The sequence below is a fragment of the Narcine bancroftii genome, chromosome 4, assembly GCF_036971445.1.
Source record: "Narcine bancroftii isolate sNarBan1 chromosome 4, sNarBan1.hap1, whole genome shotgun sequence".
NCBI classification, from domain to species: Eukaryota; Metazoa; Chordata; class Chondrichthyes; order Torpediniformes; family Narcinidae; genus Narcine; species Narcine bancroftii.
In genome coordinates this window covers 1,586,640-1,604,224 of record NC_091472.1, presented here as the reverse complement: position 1 = coordinate 1,604,224, position 17,585 = coordinate 1,586,640, and the positions used below count along the sequence as shown (strand labels likewise).

The 17,585-nt window shown below is 44.9% G+C and overlaps 1 protein-coding gene across 1 annotated transcript in view; it reads left to right on the top strand.

Moving 5' to 3' along the window:
- The first annotated feature begins 4,141 nt into the window (after positions 1-4,141).
- preb (prolactin regulatory element binding) overlaps positions 4,142-17,585 on the top strand; it is a 48,487-nt gene continuing 35,043 nt past the window's right edge. The window contains exons 1-3 of the mRNA XM_069930602.1: positions 4,142-4,243; positions 7,363-7,487; positions 7,853-8,026. Of these exons, the coding sequence (XP_069786703.1) occupies positions 4,172-4,243; positions 7,363-7,487; positions 7,853-8,026 (371 nt within the window). The 5' untranslated portion in view covers positions 4,142-4,171. The remainder of the gene's footprint in view (positions 4,244-7,362; positions 7,488-7,852; positions 8,027-17,585) is intronic.

The window sequence follows — 17,585 nt, the reverse complement described above, 5'->3', positions numbered from 1 at the left end:
CTGTGCTGGTCTTCGTATAAACATGATGATACAGGGAACAGTGGGACGTGCATAAAGTTGGAGTATATATTGCTGACCTGTGGTCCAAACACTAGGTTGCTGTACTGTTCGATGGTTATGTTCGAACAGTTACAATCATACATCCTCTACACCTCCTCTGGCAGCTCATTCCATAGACCAACTGCTGTAGAATACTACAGCACGTATACAGGTCTTTCAGCCCATCTAGTCTGTGTCTAGTCCACTGACCTGCAGTCAGTCCATCCCTCACCCAACCATGGACCTGTTCAAATTCATATTAAACGGTAAAATTGAGCCCAAATTCCCCACTTCGTTTGGCAGCTAATTCCACACCTCCACCACTCTCTGTGTGAAGAAGATCCCCCTCATGTTGCCCCTAAGCCTTTTCCCTTTCACCCTTAACCCTTTATTCCCTCGAGTGTAGCAGAATGAGGAGAGATTTGATTGAGATATGAAAAGTCTGATGGGTATCGATCACGAGATATCGGAGCAGAAGGCAGCCCATGCAATGCGCTCCGCTATTCTGCCATGAGCTGATCCATCCTTCCTCTCAGTCCACTCCCCGGCCTTCTCCCTCTAACCCTTGATGCCATGACTAATCAAATACCTGTCAATCTCTGTCTTAAATACGCCAAATGACCTCCCTTCCACAGCCGCCCGTGGCTACAAGTTCCACAGACTTATCCCCCTCTGGCTGAAGAAATTTTCCTGCGTCTCTTTTTTAAATGGATGCCCTTTTATCCTGAAGTTGTGCCCTGTTATTCATGAATCCCCTACCATGAGAAACAACCTTGCCACATCTACTTTGTCTAGGCTTTTCAACCAGGCCTTCATCTCCTTGTCTCCCATTACAATTCCTCCAACCTCGTTGTCTATGGGTCCGAAGTGTACTTTGGTCACTTTTGCTCTTTATATATTTTAAAAAGGTTTTGGAGTCCTCGTGGACATTACCTGCTCTCCTCCTTTCATAATTCATCATTTCACACGCTTGGTGTGGAGGTGAGCTCAAAACCTTTACAGCGCCAGGGATCGGGACCGGGGTTTGGATCCCGCGCTGACTGTAAGGAGTTTGTACATTTCAGCCCATGAGTCCGTGCCACCCAATTTGCACCCAAATTAACCTACACCCCTGTTATGTTTTGAATGATGGGAGGAAACGAGCCCCCGGGGAAAACCCACGCCGACACAGGGAGAATGTACAAACTCCTTACAGACAGCGCGGGTTTCGAACCCAGATCCTGATCATTGGCGCTGCAAAGGTACTGCACTAACTGCTATGCCAACTGGGCTGCCCATCTTTCCGATTATCTAATATTGTTGCTCACCAGCAGAATCACCCCCCATCCCCACCTCCACCCATCTCTCTGCCTGTCCTTCTAAAACATCGTGTCTCCTCAGACATTCAGCTGTTAATAATACTCATCCTTTAGCCACAACTCAGTCATGAGCTGTACATCGTACCTTCCAACCTGTTTCTGTACAGCACAATCTCCACCTTGTTTCGAATGCTGCCTGCATTTAAGTATAATATTTTGGACCAGGTTTTGAATGCACTGCATCTCTAAATGTAAGCAGGTTTTTTTCTACTCAGGTTAGGAGAATTAAAAACTGGAGGAAATGGGTGAAGTGTGAAAAGGGAACACTAGGAGGAACTTCTTCAGGCAAAAATGTGGCGAGGGTGTGGAATGAGCAGGCAGCTGAATTGATAACTGCAGGCTATATTTTGACGTAAAACAAAAAATGTCGACAGATACATGGATAGAAGGGATATAGAGGGATACGGGCTGAGTGGACTTATTTAAAATGCCCCTACCACAGGTGAGGTGTCGGAGGATTGGAGGGTAGGTCATGTTGTTCCATTGTTTAAAAAAGGCTCCAAAAGTAACCCTGGAAATTACAGGCCGGTGAACCTGATATCAGTAGTAGGTAAATTATTGGAATGTGTTCAAGAGATTGGGTATACAAGTATTTGCATCGATAGGGATAGTCAACATGGCTTTGTGTGTGGTAGGTCGTGTTTAACCAATCGTGTAGAGTTTTTTGAGGAGGTTGCCAGGAAAGATGATGAAGGAAAGGCTGTGAATGTTGTCTACATGGACTTTAGTAAGGCCTTTAACAAGGTCCCACATGGGAGGTTAGTTACGAAGGTTCAGACGCTGGGTATTCATGGTGAAATAGTGAACTGGATTCGACAATGGCTGGACGGGGGAAGCCAGAGAGTAGTGGTGGATGATGCTACTCAGACTGGAGACCTGTGACGAGTGATGTGTCTCAGGGATCAGTGCTGGGACCATTGTTGTTTGTCATCTGACATCTCCCCTCAACCTAGTTCCACTTACCTGAGACAGGTGTCTTCTGGGATTGGCCTTTGCCACCCTAGGAAAAGTGCTACTGCTCAACCTATCTATGCCTCTTATGCACCTCTATTAAGTCGCCTGCTCAATAATCGGCGTAGCACACTCAATCTTTCCTCATAAGACATGTTCTACAATCCAGGCAAGGTCTTGGTTGACCTCTTTAACAACCTCTCCAAAGCTTTTGCATCCTTCTTACAATGAGACAACCAGATTTAAGCGTAACACTTTAAATGTGGTCTAACCAGAACTGAAACATTACCTTGCAGCCCCTGAGCTTGATCCATTCACTATACACCTTCTTAATTACCCTATCAACTTGTGCAGCCACCTTGAGGGGCCTCAAGATCCCTTTGTTCCTCCACCTTGCTCAGAAACCTGCCACTAACCACAGACCTTTCAAGTTGCAAAATACACCACTGTTCCAGATTACACACCAGTTGGGACGATTTCAGCCTGCCCAGCCCCATCTCAAGAAAGTGGCCTTCCCACATCTCATGGATTCCCCTTGTGTGAAACTTCTGTTTTCACCCCCACTTCCTACCCCCTCCCCCTCCCCAGTCTCTGTGGATTGTGCTGGTTTTATCCCAAATTTGAGTGGATGCTAGATGGGGTAAAGGTGGGTGAATCAGACTTGACGCTAGCTCCCGGCCACCTTTCTTCGACTCTGCTGGTTGTTTGCCAAGGCCAGAGTGAATTGAGCAAATGCACAAACGTGCTGGAGAAACTCAGCAGGACACATGCAGCGTCTCGAGGAAGTAAAAGGCAGCGTCTTTTTGGGCCTGAGCTATTTGAGCCCTTCAGTGGTGCTGAAAATAACAAGGTGTGGAGGGGAAGGGGAGGATCGCAGACTAGCAGGTGGTAGGAGGTTGTAGGTGGGAGGTTCGAGCAGGAGCGAGGTACAGGGCTGAGGAAGATGCTCTCATTTAGGAGAGAGGAAGGAAAGGAGCTGGGGAGTTGGAGAGACAGAGCGAGATTGGGAAGGGGGTTCACAGAAATTGGAGGTCGATATTGATGGCACCTGGGTGGAGACCTGCTGAGATGCAAAGTAAAGCACTGCCCTCCAATTTATGACGGGCCTCAACCCAACAATAGGTGAGGCCAAAGACAGGCATGTTAGTGTGGCGATGGAGTTTCTCCTGAAAGTGGTTGACCACTGGGAGGTCGTTCACTTGCAGCAGACAGAGCGAAGGTCTGCAATAAAGCAATCCCCTAATCCATGCCCAATCTCCCGACGTAGAGCAGGGCGCATTGTGACCTCTGGATGCAGTAGATGGTCCCTTCAGATTCACAGGTGATTGAGGCTCTGAATGGTGGTGTGGGTGCAAGTGTTCCACTTCCTGCGGTCACAGGATGAGTAACAAGAGGGCAAGGGAGTGATCCCTGTGGAAAGCGAGAGAGGAGGGGAAGAGGGGTGGTGGTGGAGGCTGGAACAATGGGCATAGACTCTTCGACAGGCAAAGGATGAAAGAAAAATGGAGGGTTATGAGGTAGAGAGGGTTCAGGTTTTTTTTGTAGGAAGATAAAGGTTGAACAGCATCGTGGGCTGTGATGTTCTGCGTGTCTGCTAGTGGGATCCCACTGTGGGTAGCAGAAATTGTGGAGAATGATGTGTTGGACCTGGAGAGCATTGCGTTGGCTGTGGAGGGTGATGCGTTGGACCATAATGTACCACAAATATTCATACAACTTCAGTTGATTTGCTGTGAGGAAATATCTAATCAATGAATGTTCAAAGATAAATAAGTTAGTGGGAATAAAATAATAACATATTTTTCCATTTCCAGTTCCCCAGTATGAAGAAGTGTTTTGATTTCCAAGCTCACGAAGGGGAAGTCGAAGACTTGGATATTAGTCCAGATAATAAGGTTTGATTTCCAGTGAATTCCTTCCTCCGATCAGAGGGCATCTTTCTCAGCCATCGGCCACTTTCCCCATCTCCTTCACTCCATTTGTTTCCTCCCTCTCCCACCAGCCTCTGTGCTCCTTTCCTAACCCTTTATTCGGGCGACTGTGTTGATTCCTGGAGGTGGTGCATGCTGCCTTCAACTTTGAAAAAAATTAAACTGGAGATTTCCTGAGGCCTTGACAAGATATTCCCTTGTTACACCTGCTTTTTGCTCATACCTTGAAGAAGGGCTCAGGCCCGAAATGCTGGTTTCATATTGTACCTCCTCTGGACGCTGCAAGACCTGCTGAGTTCCTCCAGCATTTTTGTGTGTTTGAGTCATAAATTCTTTCCTTTAGGGTCCTTTCCTCTCCCTCATCATCCTCTTGTTTTTAACACCAATTCCTTGGGATTTTCTTTAACCCTGCTCACCAAGGACTTCCATGGCCCTTTTGGCCTTCCGAATGTCCTGCTCGAGTTCTCTCCTGCAATCCTTATATTGCCTGGAGCCCCTTCCCGCACCTAGGAGACCAAAACTACAAACAACATGTGAAATGCGACTTCATTTGTCTGTATTTGTCCATATCCCTCCAAACTCCTCAAATCCATACATCTGTCCAAATCTCTTGTGAAAGTTGTAATTGTGTTCCTTCGACATTTCCTCAATCCGGATACAGCCCACCCTCTGAGTGAAAAGGTTGCCCCTCCGGTTCCTCCTAAATCCCCCTCTCACCTGAGAGAAATGTTCTCCAGTTCTAGAACCATCACCCTGGGAAAAAGACTAAGTGTTCACTTGGTTCCTGTTACTTATGATTCTATGAACATCTGTAGGATCTGCATTCAGCCTCCCATCGTTCTAATGAGTAAAGGTCCAGCCAATCTAATCGCTCCATATAACTGGCAGCCTCCTGGTAAAGCTTCTCTGCACCCCTCCATATGTGTCCTGTAGCTTGGTGTCTGGAACTGCACGAAGGACTCTGTGTGGCCTTGCTTTCGACCCAACTCTGTACCCCACCCAATGAAAACAAACACAACTTCTCCACCTTGTCCACTGAGTTGGTAATTTGTACGTGGTATTCCTTGGCTGCCATGATCTTTCCAAGATTTGAGAGAAATATTCTTGCAAAAACCCAACTATCTCTTGTGGCTCCACACAGACAGCTCTGTTTAATGAGATCAATTCTCTCCTGCCACCCTTTTAATATCCCTGTGGAATCTCAGGATTTTTCTTTATCCTGCCTGCCAGCTCCATTTCGTTTCCTCTATTTGCCTTTCTGATTTCCTTCTTAACCAAATTCCCACACTCCTTGTATTCATCAGGGGATTTATTTGATCCAGAATGCTTAAATCTGATGTAAGCCTTTTTCCTGATGAGGGCCTCAATACCATCAACCAGGGCTCTTTAAACAGATGTTTTGCCCTTCACCTTGACAGGAACATTCAGTGCCTGAACACGAGTGACCTCCCCTTTAAAAACATCCTATTTCCAGCTGTCCCTCACCTGAAAACATTTCTCTCAATGAACATTCCTGCCTCATTGCCTCAATGTACAATGTGTGGACCCGTCTTCTCTCACACGGCATTTCCTCCTACTTCATACAGATGTGCTGCTTTAACACTCCAACCTCCGTATCCTCCATGTTGAAGCTCTGTCTGACTTCTAAAATACTTTTTGTGAATCTCTTAATCCCACTTGTCAAAGCCTTCCATCACCCTCTTAATTTTCTGGTTTATATCCCCCTGTAACCCAAATGGATACCAATTTCTTAGACTTTATGAACACTTCCTGCCCTTCTCTGATCAAACCTTCAATATCCTTTGTTAACCGTGGATCCCAATACTTACCATCTTTTACTCTTATTCTTATGGGGACATACTGATTCTGAACTCTTATAAATGTAGTTTCCTCTCCCTATGACAGGGAGATCAAAGGCTATGAGCAGAGTTCCTTGGAGTGGCAACTCGGCTGCAGGTTAGCGAAGAAAATGCTTGGCCTGCTGGCCTTCATTGGGTAGGGTACAGAGTAGAAAGATGGTGAACATGTGAGTCAGCTGTACATGGCACTGGGGAGACCACAGTATGGGGGGAGTTTTGGTGGCCCAACTACAGGAAAGGCATCGATAAATTGGAAAGGGTGCAGAGGAGATAGAGCAGTGTGTTCCTGGGACTGGAGGAGATAGTGGCAGGGAGAGGTTGGATCGGCTGGGTGAAGGATGCTGAGGAGTGATCTTTGAGAAATTTACAAAATCAGAAGGGGCATGAATTCTCAATAGGTGATTCCAGAACAAGAAGGGCATGGTTTAAATTGAGAGGGGAAAGATTTAGGAGAGACCTGAGAAGGAATTACTTCACTCAGAGGGCGATCTGTATCTGGAACAGGCTGAAAGAGGAAACTAGAGAGAGCATAGCTACAATATTCAAAAGACATTTGGGACAGAGTTATGAATAAATCTGAGGACCTTGGATAGGTATAGACCAAGTTCAGGCAAATGGGATTAGCGCAGAATACCATCTTAGTCAGCATGGACCAGTTGGGGGAAATGACTCTGTAACTACCCTGAAGCTCACCGGACTGCTTGTCATTGTTACCAGTCACTTCCTCCACAGAGAGGCCAATCATTTGCCTGTCCTCATTCCCACAGATCAGCACCGACCTTGGTCAGACTTTCAGCATATTGCTTCAGAAGACCCTCTTGAATGCAAAGTCCAAGAGGTGAATAGCATGGAAACGGGACCCTTCTACATCAATGCTGATGTTTTTGCCCATATATGGTAACCCCATTGTCTCACATAAAGTCTGGATTCTTCCCGATTTAAATGTCCCCATGTCTTTTAAATGCAGTGATTGTATCCGACGCTTGGATGAGTTAAATATCGATTGCTTCCCGCTCCAATTCTCTTCAATCCTCCTCCCTTTCACTTTGACCTTGTGGCCTTTTATTTTAGATACCCACTTGGAGACACCAACTACTAACTGCAGGTCCACCATCCTTGGCGCTCCTTCCCCATTGCTCGGTCAAAATTCTGCAATTCATTGACTAGACCACTGAGAAGAATAGTTTTGAATACTAATTAATAATGCTGTGTTCCCCTGGACAGATAGTAACTGTGGGGCGAGACTTCAAATGCTGTGTTTGGAAGAATGACCAGTTCGTGACAGGATTACGTTGGAATGAGAACATGCCTCAGATTACAGACAAGATGTACCGATATCAGGCATGCAGGTGTGTATTCCACCATTAAACCCAGTACCCGTGTGTACACGGGAAATACTGCAGCTGATTGCACACAGGATACTTGGCTTTACAATGGAGATAAGAGTGTAAAAGCAGGGATGTTGTTTCTTTTTGTTATAAAGGAGTTTGGTTCTTACCTGTGTGCAGTTGTGGACATCCCATTTTTTAGTTGGAATGGGGTAAAATAGTATGGAAATTCACCAGAATGGTTGCATGCTGTACCATTGTAAGAGGACCTGTGGTACTGAATGTCAGAATGGGAGAGGCTCCATCACAGGTGGTACTTCTTTTGCTGTTGCATTCTGTCTGACACACCTCTGGTTGCTTACAGCCTCACGCTCTGTTGTTTGCAGATTTGGAAAGGTTGAGGATAATAAGGAAGCTCTCCGCCTCTACACTGTGCAGATCCCACACAAGCGAGAACGGAAACCCCTTCGATGCTACATCAGCAAATGGGATGGAAATAACTTCTTGCCGCTTCTCAATCGAGAGTGTGGGAATGAGGTGGTCTCTACAATGTCAGTCAGGTACAAAGGTGGTGGGCATGAGGTAGTCTCTACAATGTCAGGTACGAAGGTGGTGGGCATGAGGTAGTCTCTACAATGTCAGGTACAAAGGTGGTGGGCATGAGGTGGTCTCTACAATGTCGGGTATCTAGGTTGTGGGCATGAGGTGGACTCTGCAATGTTGTGTACGAAGGTTGTAGGTATGAGGTGGTCTCTACAAGGTCGGGTATGTAGGTTGTGGGGATGAGGTGGTCTCTACAATGTCGGTCGGATACGAAGATTGTGGGCATGAGGTGGTCTCTACAATGTTGGGTACGTAGGTTGTGGGCATGGGGTGGTCTCTACAATGTCAGTTGGGTATGAAGGTGGTGGGCATGAGGTGAACACTACAATGTCAGGTATGAAAGTGGAGGGCATGAGGTGGTTTCTACAATGTCAGTTGAGTATGAAGGTGGTGGGCATGAGGTGGTCTCTACAATGTCGGTTGTGTACGTAGGTGGTGGGCGTGAGGTGGTCTCTACAATGTCGATCGTGTACGTAGGTGATGGGCATGAGCGGTCTCTACAATGTCGGTTGGGTATGAAGGTGGTAGGCATGAGGTGGTCTCTACAATGTCGGGTACATAGGTTGTGGGCATGAGGTGGTCTCTACAATGTCGGATACGAAGTTTGTTGGTATGAGGTGGTCTCTACAATCTCGGGTACCTAGGTTGTGGGCATGAGGTGGACTCTGCAATGTTGGGTACGAAGGTTGTAGGTATGAGGTGGTCTCTACAATGTCGGGTATGAAGTGGTGTGCATGAGGTGTTCTCTACAATGTCGGGTATGTAGGTTGTGGGCATGAGGTGGTCTCTACAATGTCGAGTAAGAATGTTGTGGGCATAAGGTGGTCTCTACAATGTCGGGTACCTAGGTAGTGGGCATGAGGTGGTCTCTACAATGTCGGGTAAGAATGTTGTGGGCATGAGGTGGTCTCTACAATGTCGGGTCCGAAGGTTGTTGGCATGAGGTGGTCTCTGCAATGTCGAGTATTAAGTTTGTGGGCATTAGGACATCTCTACAATATCGGGTACGAAGGTGGTGGGCATGAGGTGGTCTCTATAATGTCGGTTGGGTATGGTTGTGGGCATGAGTTGGTCTCTACAATGTCGGGTACATAGGTTGTGGGCATGAGGTGGTTTCTACAATGGGTTCACAGGTTGTGGGCATGAGGTGGTCTCTACAATGTCGGATACGAAGTTTGTTGGCATGAGGAGGTCTCTACAATGTTGGGTATGAAGGTTGGGCATGAGCTGATCCATTCTCCTATTCCCCAGTCTTCTCCCCATAACCTTTGATACCCTGACTATTCACATATATCAATCTCTGCCTTAAATACACCCAATGACCTGGCCTCCACGGCCGTCTATGGCAGCAAATTCCACAGATTCACCATAAAATATAGAACACTGCAGCGCAGTACAGGCTCTTTGGCCCTCGATGTTCTGCCAATCCATATATTCCATTTAAAAAAGTACTAAACCCTCCCTACCCCATTTCCCTCTATTTTTCTTCCATCCATGTATCTGTCTAAGAGTCTCTTAAATGCTCCCAATGTTTCAGCCTCGACCACTACCCCTGGCAATGCATTCCAGGCCCCCACAACTCTCTGTAAAAAAACATACCCCTGACGTCTCCCCTCAACCTCCCTCCCTTCACTTTGTACACATATCCTCTGGTGTTTGCTGATCCCGCCCTGCGAAACAGGCAAAACATAACCTTATTTCTGCCTCTCAGAATCTTGTAGACCTCTATCAGGTCTCCTCTCATCCTTCTATGCTCCAAAGAGAAAAGTCCCAGCTCTGCTATCCTTGCCTCATGAGACTTGTTTCCCAACCCAGGTAACATGCTGGGAAATGTCCTCTCAAGGTCCCTCTGTTCACCCATACTCTCAAGTAACCGACCACTAACCCTGGCCTCGGCCTTCTGGTTTGTCCTTCAAAATGCATCACCTCACACTTATCCGGATTGAACTCCATCTGCCACTTTTCTGCCCAACTCTGAATCCTGTCTCTATCCTCTTGTAACTTTCAAGAACCTTCAGCTTCATCCACAACTCCTCCAACTTTCGTATCATCTGCAAACTTACTGACCCATCCGTCTGCCTCTTCATCCAGGTCATTTATAAAAATCACAAAGAGCAGGGGTCCCAGAACACTAGTCACCGACCTCCAGGCAGAAACTTTCCTTCCACTACTACTCCCTGCTTTCTTCCTACAACCCAATTTTTTATCCACACAACCAAGGTTCCACTGATCCCAAACCTCATGACTTTCTGGATGAGTCTCTTGTGTGGACCTTGCGAAATGCCTTGCTAAAATCCAAGTCGACAATGTCTGTCGCCCAATCCTCATCAATTTCTTTTGTTACCTCCACAAAAAAACTCAATTAGACTCATGAGGCACGACCTTCCCTTCACAAAGCCATGCTGACTATGCTTGAGTAGACTGGACTTCTCCAAATGCTAATAGATCCTATCCTTATGAACCCTCTCCATTAGTTTACGTCCCATTGACGTAAGAATCACTGGTATAGAATTCCCAGGATTCTCCCTGTTACCTTTTTTAAACAAGGGGACTACATTTGCCATTCTTCAATCCTCCGGCACCTTCCCAGGGCCAAAGAGGATTCAAAGATCATAGCTACTGCCCCACCCAGCTATCTCTTCCCTCCCTTCCCACAGCAGCCTGGGGTTTATCACATCCGGCCCCGAATACATATCAATCTTGATGTTTTTACGAAGATCCAACACTTCCTCTTCCTTAATCTTATTGACCAGCACACAGACCTGTTCAATTCCAACTTCACCTTGATCAAGGTCCCCCTCTCTTGTGAATACTGACATAAAGTGTTCATTTAGGGCCTTCCCAACCTCCTCTGCCTCCAGGCACATGTTGCCTCCTTTATCCTTTAGTGGCCTCACCTTCATTCTCATCATCCTTCTGTTCTTCACATACACATAGAACGCCTTGGGGTTCTCCTTAATTCTACATGACAAGGCCTTCTCGTTCCCCCTAAGTCCTTCCTTAAGCTCCTTCCTGGCTACCATGTACTTCTCGTGACCCCTTCCTGTTTCCTGCTTCCTATATTTAATGTTTGCTTCCTCCTTCCCTCTTGACTAGTTGCCTGACCTGTTTCATCAGCCACGGTTTCCTTTTCCCACCATCTTGTCCCTGTCCCAGTGGGACAAACCTATCCTGAACCCTGCCCAAGTGATCCCTAAACTTCCTCCACGTTAATTCTGTGCTTTCACCCTGAAGCTTCTTTCTATCACTACCTCTGCCTCCTGAATGATCTGGAGTCCATCCAGCTCCAGCTCCCCAACTCGGTCTCCCAGGAGCTGCAGCTGGATGCAGCTCTTGCACGAGTAGTCAGGGACACTTGTGCTCTCCAGGATTTCCCACATCCTGCATTCAGAGCATCCATTGCCCGAGCTGCTGTCTCCATTAACTCTTCCTACCTTAAAATCAAAGACCTTACCTCACTGGAATCAAACTGGTCCTCAGCCTCCGCTCGCCAAAGCCTCTAATCCCACTCCTTCACTGGGCCTTGTACACACACATACTGGCTGTTCTTTGGCTAAAGAAATCTCTCTTCATTCTGAAGTTGTGCCCTCTTATCCTACCCCTGAATATGGGAGACAACTTTGCCACATCTAGTCTGTCCAGGCCTTTCAACATTTGAAATGTTTTTATGAGGCACCCCTTCACTCTTCTCAACTCCAGGGAGTGCAGTTCAAGAGCTGACAAATGTTCTTCATGTGCTGATCCCTTCACTCCTGGAATCATTCTCTGAACCCTCTCCAACACCATCACATCCTTTCTTGAATAAGGAGGCCAAATCTGTCCCCCGTCCTCCATGAGAGGCCTCACCAGGCCCTTATGAAGCCCCAACATCACATCCCTTCCCTTGTTACCTATCCCTTTAGATATGACCAACACTGCATTCACCTTCTTCACCACCGACTCAATTTTTAGGATGTCCTGTACGAGGATCCCAAGATCCTCTGCACCTCATCCAAGTCATAGACGGCCCTTTCATTCCTTCGACTACAGTGCATGACTGAATATTTCCAACTTTGAATTTCATTTGCCACTTCTTTGCCCATTCTTAGAGCATAGAACAATATAGCACAGTACAGGCCTTTCAGCCCTCGATGTTGTACTAACCAATGTCCACCCTCCACCACCATCCCTGGCAAGGCATTCCAGGCCCCCACAACTCTCTATGTAAAAAAAAACTTGCCCCTCACATCTCCCCGAAACTTCCTTCCCTTCACTTTGTACACGCGGTCCTCTGGTGTTTGCTGATCCTGCCCTGGGTAACAGGCACTGGCCGTCCACCCTATCTATGCCTCTCAGAATCACGTAGACTTCTATCAAGTCTCCTCTCATCCTTTTACGTTCCAAAGTGAAAAGTCCCAGCTCTGCTAACCTTGCCTCGTAAGACATTTTCCAATCCAGGCAACATCCTGGTGAATCTCCTCTACCCCCTCTCCACAGCTTCCACATCCTTCCGATAATGAGGTGACCAGAACCATAGAACACTACAGCACAGAAACAGGCCCCTTTGGCCCTTCTAGTCTGTGCCAAACCATTTTTTTTGCCTAGATCCACTGACCTGCACCAGTCCATACCCCTCCCATCCATGTACCTGTCCAAATTCTTCTTAAATGTTAAAATTGAGACCATATTCACCACTTCAGCTGGCAGTTTGTTCCACACCCCCACCACTCTCTGTGTGAAGTTTCCCCTCATGTTCTCCCTAAACTTTTTCCCTTTCACCCTTAACCAATATCCTCTGGCTTATATCTCACCAACCCTCTGGAAAAATCCTCACAGTTGTCTGCATTAAATTCCATCTGCCATTTTTCAGCCCATTTTTCCTGCTGGTCCAGATCCCTCTACAAGTTTTGAAAACCTTCTTCACTGTCCACAGCGTCTCCAATCTTAGTGTCACCTGCAAACTTGCTGATCTAATTTACCACATTATCATCCAGATCATTGATACAGATGTCAAACAACAATGGTCCCAGCACCGATCCCCAAGGCAACACCATGAGTCACAGGCCTCCAGTCTGAGAAGCATCATCCACCACTACTCTCTGGCTTCTCCCGTCCAGCCATAGTTGAATACAGTTCACCATGAATACCTCGCGTCTGAACCTTCCTGACTAACCCTCCATATGGGACCTTGTCATTCAACACCAGCCTCCAATTCGACAAACAATTTTCCACCATTAATCTCTGGCATCTCCCATCCAACCATTGTTGAATCCATTTCACTACTTCATCATTAATACCTAATGCTTCCACCTTCCTTACTAATCTCTTATGGGGAAACTTATCTAAGGACTTACTAAAGACCATATAGACAAATCCACCATCTTCCCCTCATCAACCTTTTTAGTAACCTCCATGTAAAACTCTAAAAGATTTGTTAGACATGATCTACCATGTTCAAAACCACGATGACTACTCTGATCAATCCCTGTCCTTCCAAATAATTGTATATACAATCTCTAAGAATACTCTCCATTAATTTACCCACCAACATCAGACTTGCAGGCCTATAATTACCAGGTCTACCTTTGGATCCATTTTTGAATACTAGTACAACATGAGCCACCCTCCAGTCCTCCAGCACTGGTCCCGTGGCCAGTGACATTTTAAATGTTTCTGTCAACGCCTCCATTATTTGTTCATTAATCTCCATCAGGGTCCGAGAGAATATTTTGTCGGGACCTGGAGATATATCCACCCTGATCTTTTTCAATATAGCCAACACTACTTCCTCATTAATTCTTATATTATCCACGATCTCCCTACCATATTTCTTTACTATTCTTTTCCTTGGGGAATACTGAAGAAAAAAATTGTTTAAAATTTCATTTATCTCCTTTGGCTTCTCACGATGCCTCCCCACCCCCTCCCTTCTTCTCCGATCTTCCAATTTTATCCCTCACTATTCTTTTACATTTAATGTACCTGTAGAAACCCTTAGGATTTATTTTTATTTTTCCTGCCAAAGCAGCTTCATTTCTCCTTTCAGCTTGTTAGAAATTAAAGTACCTTTAAAGAAATTGCTCGAGACAAAAATTGAGAACAAAGAACATTTATTACTACAACAATGCAAAGTTGGGTGCTTCCCCTTACCCTGGGAATACACACACATACTGGGGCTCACCCAACTTTTATACAGTCAATTTCAGTATCAGAATGCCCTCCCCCTTACATTCTTCTGCCCCCCTGGATGGGTTTGGCATAGGTAATCCTTCCTGCCTACGTGCAGTTTCAGTACACTTGGAGGACCAGGGGGTATCCTGTGGGTGCCCCATCATGTCATTGTCCTTATTCACACCTTCCTGATTCTCTGGGCTACAGTCTCTTGATATGCAGAGTTGACTCATTCTATCTAGGGTTGGCTAATTTCATATGTATAAATCTGTGTATGGTTAGCTAATTAGAAATGTATGACTTGGTACTTCTGTCCAGGGCTAGGAGACCCTTATCTGATCCAGACTACCTCAACTTCCTACATTCTATTGTACCTTACCATTCCTTATCTTAGTCCTATGGTCTTGTCACAAAGGATAGAAGATTCTTATGTTAATCGTGCTGACTCTGTTTTCCTGCATCCTAAGCCCCAAACTTATCCTGTTTGAACTGGTTTCAGCCATTTTACTGATGAACTTTAGTTTCTTCCATGTTCATAATTTTAGGTCAATTTTCCCATCTCTCACAATCCTCACTTTTCTTTTAGATCAGTAATACTGATCTTTCACCATGATCAGTGTTACTGATCTTTGGTTACTAGTGTCAGTGTGACTGATCCCCCCCCCCCCTCTCCTCACTTTTCTTTTAGATCAGTAACACTGATCTTTCAAGTGTAAGGTGTAGTTTTACCCAGCTGGTCAATAACCGAATTGTAATGTCTGTGTAAAGTCTTTAGGTAGGGGAGCACCATGAAGGTCAGGGGAGTGAGTCCAGCTGCTTATTAGGGTTTGGAGTATCAGGCTCCAGTTCTCAGTAAAGAGTCTAGTCCATCCCATACGTTGAAATATTGAAGCAGTGTCTTTGAAGCACACGACCTTTGTAAGTGTTGTCCCGACGAAGTCTGTGAGAGGCGCTGCCTTCAGCAGCGAACGAGTAGCAGTCTATGAGAAGCGCTGCCTTCAGCAGCGAACGAGTAGCAGTCTATGAGAAGCGCTGCCTTCAGCAGCGAACGAGTAGCAGTAGTCAGGCGGTTCCGTTTGATTGTGGCTCGTATCTGATGTCCTCTTCAGCCCCGAACCCTAGGGCCACCGATCTCCGAAGGCTGTTTGGAGCCTGATATTAAAGTGTCAAGCAGCTCACGTTGTTGGAAACTGGTGCTCCCTTTCATGGGGTGATGAAAAGTGACCAAGCAGGGGGGGGATTGTTTCTTGTGATTTAACTGTGTGTTGCAGCTTGTCTGCTAACATTAGCATATATATCATTGAACTTGTGAGTTGCAGCCTGTCTGTGTACATTAGCATATGTATCAACTCTCTCTCTCTCTGCTACATGTACAATCCTGACTACCATTCTGTCTGTCTTTGTCCCACCATGTCCTTTGTGCTATCGCTTCAAAACTCCTGTCTTTAATACCTGTGTAGGCTATGATACAAATTAGATGTACTCCACTAAAGCTGTTTAATTCCCCTGGTCCGTATTGGGATCCCTTATATCCCATTATGACTATACATTAAATCTATGCCCTGTCTACATTCTAAAGGAGCTGAATTGTAACCTCTGCTGCCCCTATTCCAGGGGGGCTTAAAACATTAACGAACAATATTCCAAAGAAATTAGTAAACAACAATGAACAATACATGTAAAGCTCATTAAAAACAGCATTAAAATACAATAAGAACTGAATAAAACCACAATAAATGTCAAGCTCATTGAAAACTGCAATAAAATACAATAAGAACTGAATAAAACACAATAAATGTAAAGCTCATTGAAAACTGCAATAAAATACAATAAGAACTGAATAAAACACAATAAATGTAAAGCTCATTGAAAACTGCAATAAAATACAACAATAACTGAATAATCAAAAGACAAGTAAAATACAACAATAACTGAATAAACCATTAAAGAAACGAAAAAAATGCTAAATTACGGCACTTTGTAACAATCTGACTTTCCTTTGTGTTAGTGTAAAAATTGTAAAATGAAACACAAACCATATTTGCATGGGTTTTGAATATGTTAGACCTTATTAAAATGCAGTTGGAGCTGCTTGTCTGTATGGGGCACAACCCTCCAATTTGTTAGAGTGAGTACATAACAGACATTGCAGCACAAGAGCCCCTGCAAGAGAACTTGAAACATATTCAACCTTTAGTTCTGCCTTAAGTAAAATGCCTTGTGCCACAGCTCACAGGAGCTGGCCTTATTTAAAACAGTCTGTAAAACAGGCACCAAAAAAAAGTTAAAGATGTTCTTATGAAGATTGCACACACAATAATTTAAGTACAGGCTAGTTTCTATTATATTCCACTTAAAAGTTCTGCTGCATGAATCCTGGAGCTTGTGGAGTCATTATTGAATCAAGAAATATTGGTACCATGCCAATCTCATTCTAACATGCCAATTTCTCCAGTCCTTAAGTCAAGATGTACTGAATAGCATCTGGTACAAGATCTGTGAGTTCTTAATGATATTATTATTCCTATGCGCCCAATTGTTCTGAACGATGCCACCAATTTAAATCATATTCCACCTATTGCAGTACTCACACACCACCATAGACCAGTTCGCAGGTTTATTTCTCCATTAAGTTGAATCCAGTTGCGCAGGGTTTACCTCCGTGATTATTTACAATGTAACTTCTGCACTACCAGATTTAAATATAAACCTGATGAATGGGGAAAGTTATCATGAATTAAATAACAGCGGCAATACAGAGAAATTGTGCTGAGGCATTAATTTCACTCCAGAGGAAAATGCACCAGAGAAATGAATGATTAAACTTATAGGAATCCCCATAGGAATCCCCAGAGGTATCTTTATTCTCCAGAGGTGGGTGATCTTTAAACTCACGGACCTTGACTGCTGAATGTGTAGAAGAAATGTATTAAATGTGTTGATAGGGCTCCATACCTCTAACTGCAAGACAAGAGCCTGAAGCCTCAATTTCAAGTGCCACAGTGCACTTAAAGGGACATGCACACTCCCCCTTCAACTGGCTGATCCAGCCACTTTACACATCAGATCCTTTCTTTATCTCACATACACTTAAAGTTAAGATGTATAGAACTCACCCTATTTGCGCAAACATTTCTCCCTGCAAATGTTATAACATCACTATTCTCAGGTAGTCCCTGTGCAAAATCACATTTGAATACAATTTATTTCATAAATTGGAATTAACTGGTAGTTAAATTCGCTAATTCTACAGTATTGAAAAATGATCCTTTATGACATTTAAATTTTAGCATGAATTTTAATCAATATTGGTCAGTGACTGAAGTGGGAAGTCGTGATTTATGAAATTATCTCTGGTCTCTACTC